The sequence below is a fragment of the Sebastes umbrosus genome, chromosome 14 (genome assembly GCF_015220745.1).
Source record: "Sebastes umbrosus isolate fSebUmb1 chromosome 14, fSebUmb1.pri, whole genome shotgun sequence".
NCBI classification, from domain to species: Eukaryota; Metazoa; Chordata; class Actinopteri; order Perciformes; family Sebastidae; genus Sebastes; species Sebastes umbrosus.
In genome coordinates, this window is record NC_051282.1 from 21,719,720 (window position 1) to 21,738,649 (window position 18,930).

At 41.1% G+C, this 18,930-nt stretch overlaps 1 protein-coding gene and 1 non-coding gene across 3 annotated transcripts; one reads left to right on the forward strand and one right to left on the reverse strand.

The window, feature by feature from the left end:
- Nucleotides 1–204: 204 nt before the first annotated feature.
- Nucleotides 205–11,783, reverse strand: LOC119501275 (alpha-2,8-sialyltransferase 8E-like). Of its 2 annotated transcripts, XM_037791541.1 has the most exons (8): nt 11,094–11,783; nt 9,229–9,303; nt 9,038–9,112; nt 7,159–7,303; nt 3,189–3,301; nt 2,993–3,085; nt 2,455–2,918; nt 205–2,332 (listed from the first exon to the last, which is right to left on the reverse strand). In XM_037791541.1, exons 1-8 carry the CDS (start codon nt 11,192–11,194, stop codon nt 2,295–2,297), a joined length of 1,104 nt encoding a protein of 367 aa, XP_037647469.1. In that variant the 5' UTR covers nt 11,195–11,783; the 3' UTR covers nt 205–2,294. The 2 variants fall into 2 exon arrangements, with proteins under 2 accessions (XP_037647469.1, XP_037647470.1); XM_037791542.1 differs by having other exon boundaries at nt 205–2,918; nt 11,094–11,782.
- On the forward strand, nt 4,394–4,465 carry trnac-gca. The gene has a single exon. It is a non-coding gene; the product is annotated as a tRNA-Cys (tRNA).
- Nucleotides 11,784–18,930: the final 7,147 nt, after the last annotated feature.

Genomic DNA, 18,930 nt, shown 5'->3' on the forward strand with positions numbered 1-18,930 from the left:
AACTGTAGTTCCTCTCTTTTGTGCCAGAGAGCAGCAAAACGCCTTTTTAAATTCCAGTTGAAGTTATTTTTTTTATTTTATTTTTTCCATTTTCCATTTTTATTTTTATTTTTTTTAATTTTTCATTATTTGTTTTTGAATGTTTTTATTTTTTTTTATTTATTCTTTTTTATTTTAACATTTTCACATTTTAAATAATGTTTTATTTTTAACTTTTAAGTTTAATGTTGTGTTGTAGGCACAACTGACAGCCGTAACCATCATGAAATAACTGCAGTTCCTGTCTTTTGTGCCAGAGAGCAGCAAAACGCGTTTTTAAATTCCAGTTGAAGTTATTTTTTATTTCATTTTTTTTTTTCTAATTTCCATTTTTATTTTTATTTTTTTTAATTTTGAATTATTTTTTTAATTTTATTTTTTTAATTTTTTTTCTATGCCATTTTTGTGCCATTTCTGTGCCATTTTTATTTTTTTATTTTTTATTTTTTATTTTTTATTTTAACATTTTCACATTTTTTATAATGTTTTATTTTTAAGTTTAATGTTGTGTTGTAGGCACAACTGACAGCCGTAACCATCATGAAATAACTGCAGTTCCTGTCTTTTGTGCCAGAGAGCAGCAAAACGCGTTTTTAAATTCCAGTTGAAGTTATTTTTTATTTCCATTTTTTTTTTTTTATCTATTTCCCATTTTTCTTTTAATTTTGTTTAATTTTTTATTTATTTTCCATATTTTTTTTTTTTTTATTTTAACATTTTTAATAATGTTTAATTTTTAAGTTTAATGTTGTGTTGCTGGCACAACTGACAGCTGTAACCATCATGAAATAACTGCAGTTCTTGTCTTTTGTGCCAGAGAGCAGCAAAACGCGTTTTTAAATTCCAGTTGAAGTTATTTTTTATTTCATTTTTTTTTCTTTTTTTTTTCTATTTTATTTTTTAGGTTAACATTTTCACATATTTAATAATGTTTTATTTTTAAGTTTAATGTTGTGTTGTTGGCACAAAATCAGTGGATCATATGGTGTGTGGTTCGTAAGTAGAAATACTGCATTCTAACTACAAATCTTGGCAGGTTTTTAGCACTTAGTGGCTCAAAGACACTAAATCATGTAGACGTCTGAGAAAAAACGTTTGTTGCCTGGTTAGACAAGTGAATTCCACTCCAGCCACTTATTATATACAACATTTTTTTGTGATAAATATTTATTCACTGATTCTCTTTAAGTTAATTTTCCCTCGCACCTTGTGTTGTTCACGAAAAAAAACAAAATCACATGATTCTAAAAACTGGCTCGCCAAGAGTTCTCAAGTTTGGTCATCTACAGCATGTACGTTATTGTTCTGGTTGACAAAAATTACTGTTAAGACTATAAGTATCAGCATGAAAGGCGGTAATCCCAGTTACACAAGAGCCACCCAAGTCTTGATGCAAATGTTCTTACCCGAAGGTTATCACCCAAAGCGCATCATTATATCACCGTACAATGGAGTCAGTTATTGATTTAGTATTTACATCAACTTAAAAAGTACTCGCTTCCACCCTAATATTGTACCAATATGTGAATGTTGCCACTTTGTGACAGTATATGTCCTCGTCTGGTCACTGTGGTGCCGAGGGATAGCACATTGTAGCACAGGATCACCATAGCAACCTTTGTGAGGAGGGACCTCCCATGTTTAGTAGTGTTTCTGTCTGTGGTGTCTGTGATGTAATCCTTGGCTCCGAGCCTCACTTAATAGGACCCTCTGATGACCACAGAGGGCAGCCATGATGGTTTGTAGTTGGCCCTCTGATATCTGAGGTTTACCTCATGTCTGTATCACATCCAGCAGTGTCAGTGAGTGAGGACAAGAGTGCAGAAATCATCTTCCACCACCAGCACCAGCCTTTGTGTGATTTAAAGTGTGTGAGTACCGTACATTTCCCCTCAAGAGTTCCCAGAATATCTTTTAAAAGTGGTTAAATGTCAAAAGATTCTTTACATTCAGTGTCTGGCTGTTTTCATTAAATGTTAATAGCCAGGCAATCTTCATGTAAAGGAGGTATTTGATTTTCTTCAAAATACATTCAGTTTGATCTGACGTAAGGCACTACAGTGTCGACCCCCACAAAGGCCTCACAAAGGATTCCCATTTAAATCAAAGCAACTCCCTCCAGACTCCAGCTGGAACATTTGTGGAAATAAATACAGTTTTAGATACACTATAAAACTATAATGTTTACAGTCTTGTGATTGTTGCATCTTCATTTCAGTACAAATGTCTTGGCTGCTGATGAGCCAACTCAGCATTTACTGTAAATCCATTCTGCTCGGACACACGTAATCCGTGTCATCAGCCAAAAGAGATCTGTCAATTCATTCAAAAGTAAATGAAAGACTGGGCTACAAACAAGGCACTTTGCTCCTGTCCTGTCAGCTGTCCCTGGCTCTGAGAGCTACTTTCCACCAGCTTGACAATCTCCCAGGTGAAGCCTGAGCGCCCCCTGACTGTGCAGTCGCAACAAGAGGTCAAACTCAGCCGGCATGGCGTGGAATTTCGTTTTAGTTTGTCTGTTATCGTAGTAGTGGTTAGTCAGAGCATGGAGTCCATGTGGGTGATTACTGAACGGCCAGAACCCGTACAGATGCACATTGGCACAGTGTTCCAGAGCCAGGCTAGCCATGATTATGCCGGTGCTGAGCCGCACTGCTCGTAGGCCTTGGGAGCGCCAGAAGAGCGCCAGATTCTGGAGGTATTCAGGGTTGAAGAAGATGGGCCGGGTGGGGCTTTCAAAGTCCTCAATGCTGTAGACGGCCCGCATGCACACAGGAGTGTTGTGGCCGTAGGAGAAGGCGGGAAGGAGCAGCAGGGAGTTGCCGTAGGTGCGCAGACTCTCCACAAAGGGACGGCGACGCCCCATCAGAGCCCCAAACCTGAAAATCAACAGCAGATGTGAAGCAACAAGACAACAGGAACATTGTGCAGTGAGGTTCATCCTCTGACTCACTTCTCTACGAAGATACTTGGGTTTGCTGTCACAAGGTCAGTCTTGATGCCCACGTGTTTCTCGTAGCCGTTTCCCAAAGGAGGTAGGTTGCACCTGAACAAGATGATATAGAGATCGTTATAAAGAATTGCAAAAGAAATTAGCTTAATGTTGATTAAGGTTGTCATCAGTCCACTACACTGGACACCTTTCTCACCTGATAACAAACTGAGCTGAATCGATCATCTTTCCACAGCTGCTGTTGGTCAGGATCCCTCCGTTCCCAACAACAGCACACGTGTCCCATGTTTTATTTGAGAACGGATGCTCCTGGAATCAACACCAGAGGAAAATGTATTACAGAACAACATTTATATAAAGATTATATCATACTGTCTGTGAAAGACAAAGAGTCATATTAAGGGAGGGTGATCTATGGCCGGATCTTGTTCGTAAATCCCCTGCAGTACCCACATTGTTAACATGTGTGTGTTTATTCATTGGGTTTGAATGCAATCTATTTTCTTCTGCTGCAAAAAAAATTTTAATATTTTTCTGCTACATTTTTGTCACTCAACTCCTCCACATTTTTCAACATAGTAAAAAGCCAGCAATGCAATGTAGCGTCAGCTTTTCAACATCCAGCATTTGCACCCCCAACTTTTTCAGAAATTGCATTTTTTGCTAATGTACAAGATTAAGGTTCCTTCCTTCTCCGGTTGACTTTGCCTCAGAGTCTTGATTTTCTATAATCGTTTAAGATTTAAAAAGGTATAAAAACACCCTAAAACTCGAAATCATTTTTTGACTGTTGGCAAATATGGAGGTAGCCTAACAATTTCCAGATTGCACCCTGCACTTTGCATACCAGTGAAACTTGTTGGGTGATATCCAGAGATGCTATTCATGCCTGATATATCTGGTTTAGAAATAAGATAAGATAAGATATTCCTTCATACTCCTGCAGTGTACAGCAGCAATGGGGATGGTGCAAAAACAAGAAGCATCAGCTAACAAAGTAAAAAAAGAGCTAAACAAAGTGTAACAAAATATGATCCATTTAAATAGAAGGAAGTATGAAAAAAGGAGCAGTGTATACAGTACTGACAATAAACAGACTATTAACAAAATTGCAAAAGTGGAAAATGATATTGCAGACAGAAATGCAGACTTCAGAGCCTGGGAATTGACACAGAGCGTTTGTTCCTGGAAAAAGATGTGTCATTCTATCACGGTTTGCACGATGTCTGGGAACTGAGGTTTTAGCAACATTTTATTGTGGCCTGAAAATTGCTGATATTTATCTCAGCTGTTTATGGCAGCCATTCAAGACACAAGTGAACTACAGATAATCTCTCTCAATACACTAAAAGGAATGTAGCTCACAGTGTTGCTGGCTTAGCTGCCAAGTGTTCACAAAGAGGGGGTATAGCTCAGTGGTAGAGCATTTGACTGCAGATCAAGAGGTCCCCAGTTCAAATCTGGGTGCCCCCTGGAAAACTTTAGGTGTTTGCAGTGTTAGATTATAACAGTACATGACAATGCACACATTCTCTCAGACTGACTTTCATCAAAACTCCCTATTTGATGGTCAAGAATATCTGAAAAAAAAAAACTTCCCCCACGCCTTTGTGGCATCAGAATACAGGGCCTGTGTCTACTAACTTATCTACCTTTACAAAACTGACAATTCGTCATTCACACCCACGTCACCCTGTGATTGCGCCAGCTTTGCATTGACCGTCTCTCATTAGTCGTTCTGAACGGCCACACTCGAAGGCTGAGTGTTGTTGTCATTCTGATTCATGAAAATGAGTCATACTGTAAGCCTGTGGTCAGTGTGTCAATGAACAGTGATTTAAAAATACACCTCAATTCCACTTCACCAGATCATTGTGAAAAGAGTTGAGAGCGTCACAAAGTCTGCCTCCCTTCAGCCACATTCTCACTTCTCCATTGCCATTCTCCATCCGTCCACCAGATGGACGACTCTCTCATTCACCTGCCACTTTCCACTCGTTCCCTGCCAGATTCTCAATGTTGCTGCGTGCTATTGCCTGATTCTGAATCTGTACCTGCCTGCACCCTGGGATCCATTCCTGTTAGTCCTGGACTTCTGTTCGGACTTCCTAACCACGCCAGTGAGCCTTCATTTTATCAATAAATCCCTCAACTGTTCCAGTCTACCAGATTGTCTGCATTTAGTTCCTTTTCCTTGCTGCCTCGTCCTCACCCACTGAGAGTTATAAACAGGGTCTGAAATTAAGTTTTTTCCTCACCTGCCACTGTGGCAGGCCACTAGCATTTCTACCAGCCACTCAATTTGTTGTCTGCCACTTCTGAAATCTATGTATGTAATGCTTGAGAATTACAAACACTGAGTGAGTGGTACCAGACAGTAGAAATATGGAATATATCATGCAACCTTAATCCCTGTTCTCTATTCGACATTCAGAGCATTAATATAGCAGCAAACAACTATTGTCTATGTAAAGATATAGAGAAGTAATTTCTACCTGAACAGAGAATGAAGTCACTCTCCCTCTGTGTGTACTGTAATCGGAGCTTCTCCGTGCTTTGTTGACATTGCATGCCCCATGGCTAGCTCACAGTGCACTGCCTGAGAGGCAATAGATTTGCTCTCAATTTCACATTTAGCACCTTTAAAGGGACTGTTTGTAACTTTCTAAGCGTATAGTATACCGGGTCGGGACACATGCGCTCGCAAATGCGCGCTCGCGTGTGGCCGGCGTCCACGCTCCTCTGCCTGCTCGCCTTCACTCGGACAGCGCGCGCGTTCTCGCGTACTCGCTCCACCTCTAGACGTGAACGCGCGCTCACTCCACACTGCAGAAGAGTTAGTTTAGCTCTGAGAATATCTAGTGAATGTACAGTGGACGTTTGTGCAGAAATAACTGCTGCAGCTCCTCCAGACCAACAGAGGTTTCCCGTGTCTTGTGAAGTGACGGGGCTCTGCAGCAAGTTACTTTATCGTCTTGTTACCGACCGGGTGCCGGTGTCTCCCTGTTCACTCTGGCTGCGGGCGGAGGGAGACGACTTTCTCGCTGCAGAGCCCCGCTGCCTCAGCCTGCGCTGAGGCAGGAGAAGCAAACACAGTATCAGCATTGATTCATGGAGAGACCTTCGTCTGGTCAGCTAACATTACTGCCAAGCAGCTGAAATATAGAGTGATATTGTGCTTTTAGGTGACGTGTGTCGCCTCACTGTTTTGAGCGATGCTCGTTCATGTCTATTTAGAGCGAGCACAAGCACGAGCCCGACGCTGACTTTCGTTGATTTCACGGCCACAGGTGTCGCTGTTAACAAGCATGTCTGAAAGTTACAAATAGTCCCTTTAACTTATGAATTACTTTTTTTAAAATAACATTTCTTAATATAAGGAATACTTATCTGCCATAGTGGCAGGTGACCTGAAATGTCTACCTGCCACAGCCAACATTTATCCTGTATTTGGCAGGTGACAGATGCTTATTTCATTCCCTGGTTATAAGTACCGCATAGCTGTGCAGTGTATTGACAAGAAATTAAGTGGATGGTTTGCTGTGACCTTCATGTTTCCCAGACAATCTTCAGGGAGCGGGTCCTCTTCATGGAGCCGGCCACCATGTTTCTAAAGTAGCCCAGAATGGACACATGGCTGCTTTGTTGTTCTTTGTATTGTGTGTATGATAGTCACTATTTTTAGTGTCTGTTGTTGTTCTATTGATTTTTATGCACTTTGCTTCAAATACTATTTAATCTTGTGTGACATTGAGTTATAGCTGAGGTCAAAGTCAAGATAGGAAGTCTTTTCTGGAGTGAAGTCAGTTCCACATGAGACGACGATGAAATAACATATATTTGTAAACTTATAAACTGCCCATTCACACTGCCTTTACTTACAGTGTGTTGTGTGGTTAAATCAAATGTGTTTACTGGTCAGGGCTAATAAAACAAAAGCCCAGAGGAAAGTCTCTGGTCTGAGTCTGTGAGCCCCTTACCAAAAATAAAACCCTGCTGTGTAGTCGTGTGTGGCCAAGAACCAACATGTGAGTAGACGCATGACCTTTGGCAGAACTAGCAAGAGCAAAGCAGTGAAATAAACTCTGCGGTAAATCATTTTTAGGAACAATCAAGACAGCCAAAAAAACATCAGACGTAATATTCATGAATGAGAAACAACCTACCTTTGCAAAGGTGCTGAAAATCTCCGGGGTCACCTGGAGGGTCCTTTTCTTTTCTCCGTCGTACACGAGCTTGGATCCCACTGGAGTGTTGGTCTGGGTAATGATGCCCTTGGCAGAACCATGGCACTTGTTGTTCAGCTGAGATCTGGGGATGGATTTTGGTAAATCACATACAAGACAGTCAGGAGTGTTGAACAGAAAGCAAAATTGCAAAAATGCAGTAAGAGTTAATTGAATTGGCAGTTTGTTCACGTTATAAATAAAAAGTTATATAAGGATTTTAGGTTTTCTCAGGGTTCTCCGGTTCCCTCACACAGTCCAAAGACATGCAGGTTAGTTGTTGACTCTAAATTGCCCGTAGGTGTGAATGTGAGTGTGAATGGTTGTCTGTCTCTATGTGTCAGCCCTGTGATAGTTTGGCCCAATGTCAGCTGGGATCGGCTCCCTCTGCGACCCTCAACAGGATAAGCGATTACAAATAATGGATGGATAGATATAAGTATTTTATTTCCATAAAAAGATCCAGGTGAGTGAAAGCTGCCTCAGGTGAAGTCTCTCTGTTTTACCATAACTCACATGACCTTAAGACGTGTGTTATAATTAGATTGTGTGTTTAACATTGGCCTGTAAGTTCTTCTTTTATTTCCACTTCTCCTTCCATGTCTCTAGTTGTTCCTCTTTCTAACTATTTTATATAAAAAGCATCCTACATAGATTTGTCAATGGGTGACTCTCCCATGTTGGGAGGAAATATTTCATTCACTACTTGTAATTATTGGTAAACAAATCAACCCAGACTGTGTACTTTCTGTTTTGGGTTGCTGTTCTATGGTTATAGCTTAAAGGGTTATCTTGAGAGAATGGAAATCTATCTTCTTCTTTTAAGAAGTGGTGCAACGATATGGCGTGCTGTCCTTATTTGGAGGATTTCTTTTTTGATTCTATCAGAAAGCAAACAGACTCAGCTGCAGCTAAATAGTGTTTGTTGATTTATGTGCCCCTCTCGAGCGCAGCTTAATGTACACTTTATTTGAACTACCTTTTAAATTATACATCCCCGGATCATGACAAGACAATTCCTGTTCCTATGAACACTGGAGATACAGCATGCATGGACAATTATTTGCAATTCTGGTTACCTTTTTTTTTGTTTGGTCTAAAAAGTTCAGCATAAACTAACACACAAATATATGGTAACACTTCATTTTACAGGTCTGCAAATTTCATGGTTATTAGGTGATAATTAGGAAGTAAACTATTTGAAATTTCTTTGGAATTACTGCAAAATTACCCCAATATTTACCTCAAAATGTATCAAAAATTACTTTATTATAAACATTATTTCAAAATTATATTCCGCAATTTCCCAAAAGCTGGTAATTTATTTAATACATTTCCAGGAAAATAATACAAAGATAATTGATATGCTTTATTTCCATATCTGCTGATAAATAGATTATAATTAGCAAATAACTTATTTGAAATTTCTTTAAAAACTCCCTGAATCATCACATCAGCTACCAAGTTACATTTGTGTAGACAATAAGTCACACAATGGTGAGATTTGTGCCTGATCAGAAGTGTCTTCTATTAGTTTTGGTTTTCCACCTCCGATGAAGAGCAGCGCACAGCCGCTTCTCAAGCCTAAGGGCCCTATTTTAACCATTATATGCTATTTTAGCATATCATTATTAAATAATGTTTATAATAAAGTCATTTTCAATACATTTTTAGGGTAAATATTGGGGTAATTTGGCAGTAATTCCAAAGAAATTTCAAATAGGTTACTTGCTATTTATCACCTAATTACCATGAAGTTTGCGGACCTGTAAAAAGGAGTGTTGCCAAAAGTGTTTGAGAGGATGTCGTCCTTTTTTACCTGAATTTTTGGTTATTGTCCTCCTGCTTCTTCCAGGGTTTAGAGTAACGCTCTAATACTTTGCCGATGACCTCCCTGTGACACACACACACACACACACACACACACACAGTCAAGTGTATAATCCCTGTAGTGCTGACATGTCTTGATATGATGAAGGCATACACAAAAAGGTCAGTGACGTCTCTCACCTGCAGCCATTACAAGGGTCAGAGGGCTGAGGGGCACTTTTCTTTTGAGGAGGCGGCCTCTGAGGTTCAACATTACTGCAGAGCGAACAAGAGAGAGAGAGGACAGGTGAGTGAAATGTTGATTAAATAAGAGATAAAACAGAAAGTCCTGTTCTAACTAACAAGGGGATCTAACCAGTGAATGCTCATGTGGTTCAACATGAAGCTCTGTATGAATTTCTAACTTCAATAAACACTAAAGCAGATTAGAGTAATGACACCAAGTTCTGCATTCAGAGATTTCCCATTATGTAGCAGAGCATTGGTAAATCTGTCAGCTTCATTTGCCATTAATGAACAACCAGTATACAAACTCATGAGACCTTTCCTACGTAGCTACATTTCAGCAGGAGACATGTGCCTCTTCGTGACTGCGTGTCGTAACGTCTGTGGTGTGCGGTATGTGTGTGTGCGGTATGTGTTGCTTGTCATGTATCCTCTTCTCTTCCTGTTACTAAGTTTCTGAAAAGATTAAGAAATAAAATCTCTCATAGAATCCAGTTTCATTTCAGGTGGTGATGTTGCCTCACACATGTCACTTTCAATGGCTCTTTAGGTTTCAGTGTGAGGGTTTCTGTCATTTGTGTTTACGAAAATCATTCTGCTGCTTTTCATTTTCCTCACATAGAAACTTTATAATGGCAATAACATGTTGACACTATTGAGAAACACGTTAACCTGTTGCTTATTTAAAGAGGCGATTTCTCTACTACTATCTTCAATCTTAGATTGCTTAGTATTGTGAGATGAATCATGATATTGAAGAACAGATACACATGGTGCCTTATGAGACGTATTCAGACTAGGGCTGCCAGAGTTAACGCAAATTTGTTTTAACCCCACTAATTTCCTTAATGCATTAATGCAACTTGCGATTTTTAGGTTGTAGCGGCCTCAGTTTTCAAAGCTAGAGAAGATACTGGCATCATATGAAACTAGAAATCCTGAGGAATCCTTTGGTACCAACCATGTCATACTAGCTTCTCGTGAAGGAGGCTAAATAACGCTCCAAACTTGCGCTACATTTTGGTGAGGAAAAACTGTCATTGCCATTTCCAAAGGGGTCCCTTCACCTCTGACCTCAAGATATGTGAATGAAAATGGGTTACCCACGAGTCTCCCCTTTACAGACATGCCCGCTTTATGATAATCACATGCAGTTTGGGGCAAGTCATAGTGAAGTCAGCACACTGACAGCTGTTTTTGCCTGTTGGGCTGCAGTTTGCCATGTTATGATCTGAGCGTGTTTTTATGCTAAATGCAGTACCTGTGAAGGTTTCTGGACTATATTTGTCATTGTTTTGTATAGGTTATTGATTTCCAATCATGAATATTTACATACATTTTCATAAAGCAAGCATATTCGCCCACTCCCATGTTGATAAGAGTATTAAATACCTGACAAATCTCCCTTTAAGGTACATTTTGAAGAGGTGTGCGATTAATTCGCGATTAATCGTGATTAAATATTTGAATCGATTGACAGCCCTAATTCACACATACCTGGGTAAAACAACACCGGTCATTTCACACTAACTACGCCTTCCATGGCTTTGTGTCTTTTGGCAAAGAGGATGACATGAGTTGGAAAAACTGCCAAAGTGTGCTGAAAAGAAGTGAAAACCAAAAACCCTGTGATCATCAACTGCTCCACTCTTGTCTTGTAGTCTTGTCAAAGCATGCCTCTTCCCAGCAGTAACAAACCTCCAGGACCCAAAATACAGAAACCCGGCTGACCAGATTGTTGTGTGTGTGCGTGTGTGTGTGTGTGTGTGTGTGTGTGTGTGTGGTCTAATAGGTCGTTGGGAAGGTAGTTACACACTTACTTGTTGTCGACCATGTACCAGACGAGAGTGGTCAGCAGGCTCCCCACAAAGAAGAGAGTGATCACCACAGAGAAGAGTGACTTCAAGAGCTGTCCCCTCATACCTCTCCCCTCCTGCTAACTTCATGCGCTAGCCCCCTCACCTTCTGTCTCTCTGCTGTCTGACTTCACCTTGCTCAACACTCTCTGCTCTCTGTCACCCTCCCTCTGTTTTCAGATTTCCTCCCCCCTCTTCGGCTCAATCTCACACACTCTCTCTCAAGAGTGTTAATCTTTTGCCTCTCTGCTTTCGTGTGTTTCCTTTTACCTCACTCCCTCCTCCTCCTCCTCCTCCTCCTCTAGCTCTTCCTGTCTGTTTTGTCTGTCTGGTTTGACTCAGTGTTTCTCTCACGTCTCCTCAGTTAGTAGTTTTTCTTTTTCTGCCTCTTGTTCAGGCAAGTCTTCTGTACACCTCCACTTTCCTCTCTTCCTGTTTGCGTCCACAACAGCTGAGACGAATCCGATCTTCTGTTGCTCCACCACATCCTACTTCAATCTTTGTCATGCCTCTTTGATCCACCCATCTTCTTTCCTCTTTTTCTTCATGTGTTCATCCAGAAAAACTCACAATCCTACTTTCCACCATTGTCCCAAAGCTCCTTCTGTTCTCCGCCCCCAAACCCAGAGCCCCAGCCTTCTCTCTCTGCTTTCCCCTCCCTCGCCCAGCCATCCTCCGCCCACACCCCTTAAGCCCCTCTCCCCTCTGCACGAAAAGGAGGCAGTAACACGAGTGCCCAGTACTGAATTAGCCCACAGTTTGCCTCTTGACTAGTGTGTGTGTGTGTTTGTGTGTGTGTGTGTGTTTGTGTCAGGAAACAAAACCAATGAGGGGCAAAGCAGGCGAGGGGCAGAGGCTTCCTGTCCAATCAGAGTGACTCCTAATACCTCCAAACTCTTACCTACACACACAAGCTTCCTTTTATTCAAATGTCAAACGTTGCCAGCTGTATCGACTCATATCCTCTTACAGAAAAAAGTTGGAGAGGTGGTGGGAGGGAGCTGGAGGTTCAGGGGGCCAAGGAAGGGAAGTCTCCTCTCAGCTGAGATGGGAACTTTTAATATGGCAGCGCTGCCGGCTGTATCAACACGGTCACTAACTATCGTAGCAGCCGGCGGAAGTGAGAGAAGCAGAAAATCAGAGACAAAAAAGCAGAAAGAGGTGTGGAGCTGACGCCCAGTGGAGCTATAACTCATTCTGCTTTCATTTGGGAGCTCTGCGTTGCTGGCTGTGCGACGGAAAAGGGAGTAAAATACAGGAGGATTATGGTAAAATATGTGGAGCATATGGGATGAATTCCACAATAAACACCCACAAACAGATGACCACACCCAGCTCTCCAGTGGAAAACTCCACGCTGAGCTCCTTGCAATAAAGCAATAATGCCTAGTAACTACATGCTGAGTAAGCCGAGCTGTGCCACAGCAACCCCAACCTCCCCCCCAACACACACACAAACACACAGAAATCCAAAAACAAAAGAGCTCTTGGAAAGTTTTTTTATTTTGGCAGACATCAGGGTTTGGAGAAAACTAGTTGGGGGTTGCATGAAGCTGCTTTGCTGTGAGCAGACGGACGGAATAATCAATAAAGACGGTTGTGTAACTAATAAAATCAGGCTACTAGTACTAACAGAGACTGAGGGGTTGTTAAGGAAAGTGAAAGCTACACTTTTTGACCTGCTTTTTTTTACATCAAACACACATTCATGTAATGGTGACTGATCTGGTGACTCCAGTGAGCAGCATGTTGAATGTGTGATGTGTTTGCAGTAGTACAGGTGTCACTATGAAAAATGTCCTAGATCAGGGGTGTCAAACTCTAATATTAGTTCCACATGCAGCCCAATTTGATATCAAGTTGGCCGGACCAGTAAAACCATTGCATGATAACCTAACTTATAAATAACACCTCTAAATGTTTCGCTTTCTTTTAGTGTGAAGAAGTACAGTAACGGATGATGAACAGCCTGAGATGCCTCGCTGATCTCTTGGCTGCCACTCAGAACAGACTGCTGTTTCCTCAATCCTGCCAAAACAATTCATTTATGTTCTCTGTTTTTCTGTTGTTCTTGTCTGATAGTGGCGCCGAATATTATATTCCTTGAGCACAAAAGATGCTGTGAACACACAAAGCACACTGGCTTCCCACTTACCTCTGTGAAGAAATAGGAACTGGGCCGTAGTTCTTGGAAAACCCAAAACTCTGAGACTTTTTGCACGAGCAGCTCTAACATTAACAGTAGTCTACGCTTGACAGCAATCAGTAAGCAGACAGTAAGCACGTGGGATCTAACAGTGTGTCCAACACGGGCCTTGCTACTCTTATTAGGACAGTGTGAGCAAACAGGAACAGCAGTTGAATTAATTACTTCTCTGCAATTTTCCCATGTGTCATATGTTTGACACGCCCTGTCCTGAATGACTGTACCTTCTCGGTTCCATCATTTTCCGACGTCAACCATGACTGTAAATGTCTGAAACTTCTCTTTCACACCAATATTTCCTGGATGTTTCCTGATCAGACAAGAGATAACAAACTCGCCCCTGAGAAGGAGAGGCCTCTCGGAGAAAACACACACATGTATGATCTTTCATGCATCATGAGACCCTCGCAGGAATGTGGAGAGAAGTGTGGGGGGGGAAATGGTTTTCTCCAGCATAGAAAGTCCATGATAATATAATTGTAGATGATGAATAATTGTAGCGTATCATAGAAGAGGTATACAGCAAAAAAAAACTACCTTGCTTCCCTGGCGGTCTGTTAAATCAAATATCCAGACCTCTCATCTGGTTTCCCCTCATCATCCCAGGCCATCCCACGCACAACAGCCACTCATTAGCTTATTACAGACAATGCAATTTCCATCCAAAGACTCCATACGCTATTTAACCACATTAAAGCCAAAGGAGTGATTTTTCAATCTGACGTTCATAATCTTGTAACACAGGAGATAGCCTGTAGGAAGCCCTCGGTCTCTTCTATTCAGCATGGATGAATCATGCCGGAGTTATCATCTCAACGATGGATGATTAGGAGCTAACTTTTTGTGATTAACCCTTTGAGACACACAATAGACACAGCAATTTTTGTTTGATACCATTTGTTACACAGATTTGGTGCTAAATTCAACAATTTTTTTACCATTCAAGAATCAAGAAAATGATTAATAATCGATCCAAATTACCACATTAAGACACCAAGACCTTGAGGAACACCATAGAAAAAAGCAATGCTGTGATTTGGTATCAAAAACTTTAGACATTTTGAGATTACCACAAGAATTTCATTTTTTGGTGATTGGATGGCAAGCACTTCTGTTCTGGAAACTGCTCAGAAACCCCCTTATTGTCAATCTACCTAGGAAAGCCATCCATCCTCTGAATACCCTATAGGTCTCTAGTTTGTGGTTGTAAAGTTTCATGAGGCTGTGATTATCCTAGAGGTCACCACAGGTCATTTTATACAGTGCCGGCAAATTTAAAAAAATGGTCTCACTACAATGAAATGGCTGGTATGGGGACTAACATCATCACACATGAATACAATTGGGCTCATTGGATCCACACGAGTCTCAGCTTTACAGTGATACCCAATTTATGCAATTCCAAGACTGTTTAGGGACCCTAGTATGCAGAAATATTTAGTGTAACTTTGGAGCATGACATGGTTGTTACCAATGGATTCCTTAGGTTTTCTAGTTTTCTGAACCTGCTACAGTCTCTGAAAGACAGTAACGTTGGTCTCAGGGGGTTAATCTGTTATAGAGCAGAGAGAAGAGTCGTTGAAAAGTTGGCACATTTCTGCATATTTTGCCTACAGGCACTACGAATTGGCAGAAGATAAATGTCTGTGTGCTCCACAATAAATGTGAATTTGAATTTCGTATTTGAATTTCGTATTTGCATTGCTGGCGGTTGACAAACATGTTTAAATAATTTAGATCTGGACAAGTGTGCGTGTGTGCGTGTGTGCGTGTGTGCGTGTGCGTGTGCATGTGTGTGTGTGTGTGTGTTCCCAGCTGCTCTTGACAGGAAGTGTGAACGCAGCATGCCTTGGGGAGGCAGGCATTAGTGGAAGAGGAGTGGGCAAGAAGCTGCAGGGATACTTCCTCTAAAGAGCCCATGTGACATCATCACAAGGCAGACAGAAGGACAAAGGTCCCCATTGTCACCCAAATAGCACTCAATAAATAAATCAATGTGTCCTCCACCTCGAACATACGACCCTTCCTCATTTAGCAGCGATGGGGCTGCTGCTCTGCCTCTTCTGTTGCACAGGTTGCAGAATCATCAATGAGCCAAACCACCGGATGCGAATCAGACTCGCCTCCATCTCTGCTGAACAACTCAAGACGATAGGGGGTTCCCCTGAAGGCACAGCGAGCTTCCTGTCAGACGTTGCATGTGGGGGTCTTTTTTTATATGTATAAGGACAAAAAAAAAAAAACGGTTATCCTGCAAATAACTGACAAAAGTTATCTGATACTTCCTGTCATTGTCTACTTCTCTAACAAAGCCCTCAGAACGGAATAAACACTTGTTTCCTCATACGCTCTGACTCAGACTTGTTGCCTGTAAGCAACACTTGATAACAGGTCACGCAGTGTTGAGACCTGTCTTAGGCAGACCACTGAACTCAAGTGAGATGAACTTTTTAACCTCTGCACTCAGACGAATGAATCAGCAAAGCCGGCAAACTGAATTGGGAAACATTTACTTGCTCCCTCTCTCTCTCTCTCTCAGTAGGAGTGTGACCGTGTGTGTGAACGACTCGTGAAAACAGATGATGCAAGAGGAACCAAAGGCTATAATGTCTTTGAGCTGGCGAGAGGCTGAGGTATAAAAATAACTCAAGGTCTGAGAATAGATGATTATAAGGTGACAGCTTTGTGTACTTTAAGCGCGGCATGTTTTTTTCCATAACAAGAGGGGTCAACCAATAGGGCAGCGCCATGAGGAACTACATGTGGTATAAAAGCCACATGTAAATCAATGGCATCAATGTAAATTCATCTCATCTCTTCACTTGCGATCTCGCGATAATAACGTGTTAATGCAAATTCATTTTAAAGCCACTAATTTCTTCAACGCATTAATGCAACTTGCGATCTTTAAGGTTGTAGCGGGCTCAGTTTTAAAGCTAGAGTGAAGATACTGGCATCATAAAATCGAAGGAATCCAATCATGTCATACTAGCTTGGAGTGAAGGAGGCTAAATAACGCTCCAAACTCATACTAAATTTTGGCGACAAAAAACTGGCATGGCCATTTTCAAAGGGGTCTCTTGATCTTTGACCTCAAGATATGTGAATGAAAATGGGTTCTATGGGTACCCACGAGTCTCCCCTTTACAGACATGCCCACTTTATGATAATCACATGCAGTTTGGGGCAAGTTATAGTCAAGTCAGCACACTGACACACTGACAGCTTGGGCTCGAGTTTGTAATGTTATGATTTGAGCATATTTTTTATGCTAAATGCAGTACCTGTGAGGGTTTCTGGACAATATTTGTCATTGTTTTGTGTTGTTAACGGATTTCCAATCATAAATATATACATACATTTGCATAAAACAAGCACATTTGTCTACTCTCATGTTGATAAGAGTATTAAATACTCTCCCCGTTTGTGATTCATTTGATTTAATTAATCATGATAAACTACGGACAATCATGTGATTAATTGCGATTAAATACTTTAGTCAATTGACAGCCCTAATTATTACTTATGTAATTAATGTCATTTGAAGAAAAAAAACATTATTATAATTTTAGGAAAGAAAATAGACAGAGCACATGATCTGTGTCTGTCAACAATCACGTCACAATGACTGACAGAATGCCCCGACTCCCCTGATAGTGTGTCATAATTTAAATTAGGACCCACGGCAAACATGTTATCTATCTATTCTATTTTATCTATTTTAACTGCATAGGGTGCAATTGGGTTGCAAGACATTGTAGTAAAGTAATTAGGAATAAATTGATTGACAAAGTCATGAAAAATTGGAATGATAAAATAAACCACCTGTGAAATATGACAAAAAGTATACCTCTGGTGTCTGCGGGGACCCCAGTCAGGAGGATGATCAACTATTTTGGTAAACAAAAGATGCCAAATGTATCTTCTTGTTCCAGCTTCTCAAATGTGATTATATGACGTGTATCCCTGTTTAACGTCATCATAAATAAAATATCTTTGGGTGTCGGTTGGGCGTCTTTTTTCCTACTATTATCTGATGTTCTTTAGACTGATTACAACCCATGACCACTGTATGTGGCTTAACCATAAGTCTTTACACATTGAGTGACAGTTTTGTACATTTTCAACAGTGTTTTTCTCTCATCAGCCCACCTGATGAGGCCTGACTGAAAAGCTTCTGGTTCCAGGAGCTCTGGGCCTGCTGATGGAATAATATCCTAGGCTTTCTCCGGCTCTGGGCCTTTAAATACAGTGTCACCTTCCACCTCGGTGCCATGGCTGTGACTGAACGGCTTCACGGGGAGGTGTGATGAAGAGGCGGGCCTGAGGGGGGCAGTGATGGGGTCATGTGGTTGAGGCACATTCCAGGGCTGCTTAGCTTGAGGCCTGGTGCCCTCGTGCCTGTTTGAACTATTACCAACCAGCATGTCTCATAATCATTCACACAACCAAAACACATAACAAATACTCTGCACACACACGCACTAAGATATCCGAGGTATATGACAAACAATCCCTTAGAGGGGCACATGCATAATTTACACATCCTGCCACGGCTGTAATGGACAGGAAAGCCCTCCATTTCAACACATTACAAATCAATCTTTAAGATCCTGAATGGAGTGGGTTATTGCTGTTTGCGTGTAGAGAAAGATATCAATTAACACATTTTTATGGGGGTTTTTCTGTGCGTGTCTGTTTGCATCAGGACATGTCAAGGAACCTCAGAAAAGTTTCTAATTACAAGGAAGTGTGACGTAATTTCCCTCGCTCCGGCTCAGGGATTTCTTAAGAGTCTGTGGTTGAAAGTGATACCAGGTAAAGTCACGTTGCATGTGTTTCAAGCAGAAATTCAGCAGAAGACAGACACTTACCGGTTACTTGCACGAACCAGCAGCAAAAATACAATGACTTTGACTCCTTATTGGCCGCTATTCTGTCTTTAAGAGGTTGTAGCAAGCTCAGTTTTCAAGCTACAGTAAAGTTACTGGTATAATATGAAACTAGAAAACCTAAGGAATCCACTGTCACCACGTCATTCTAGCTCGTTGGAAAGAACGCTAAATAACCCTAAGAAGTAGAATTTTCGATAACAAACTGGCATGGCTATTTTCAAAGGGGTCCCTTGACCTCTGACCTCAAGATATGTAAATGAAAATGGGTTCTGTGGGTACCCACGAGTCTCCCCTTTATAGACATGCCCACTTTATGATAATCACATGCAGTTGTTTTGCATTCAGCACAAATGTGTTATTTTCGCCTATTCTAAAATGTTGTATTTGAATATTTCTGTATACTGGGGTCCCTAAACAGTTTTGAAATTGCATAAATTGGGTATGACTGTAAATGAGCCTAATTGTATTCATGTGTGATGATATTAGTCCACATTGTAGCCATTTCATATAGTGAGACAATTTTTGGAAATTTGACCTCACTGTATAAAATGACTTGTTGTGACCTCTAGGATAATCACAGCCTCATGAAACTTGACAGCCACAAACTAGAAACCTAGAGCGTTCAGAGGATGAATGGCTTTCCTAGGTAGGTTGACGATAAGGGGGTTTCTGAGCAGTTTCCAGAACAGAAGTGCTCACC

Coding starts and splice junctions, on each gene's coding strand:
- LOC119501275 (XM_037791541.1), bottom strand. CDS start 11,194: ATGAGGGGACAGCTCTTGAAGTCACTCTTCTCTGTGGTGATCACTCTC. Junction 9,304..11,093: donor TGGTACATGGTCGACAACAA/GTAAGTGTGTAA, acceptor TTCGCTCTGCAG/TAATGTTGAACCTCAGAGGC. Junction 2,333..2,454: donor TCACCTGGGAGATTGTCAAG/CTGGTGGAAAGT, acceptor TGGCTGATGACA/CGGATTACGTGTGTCCGAGC.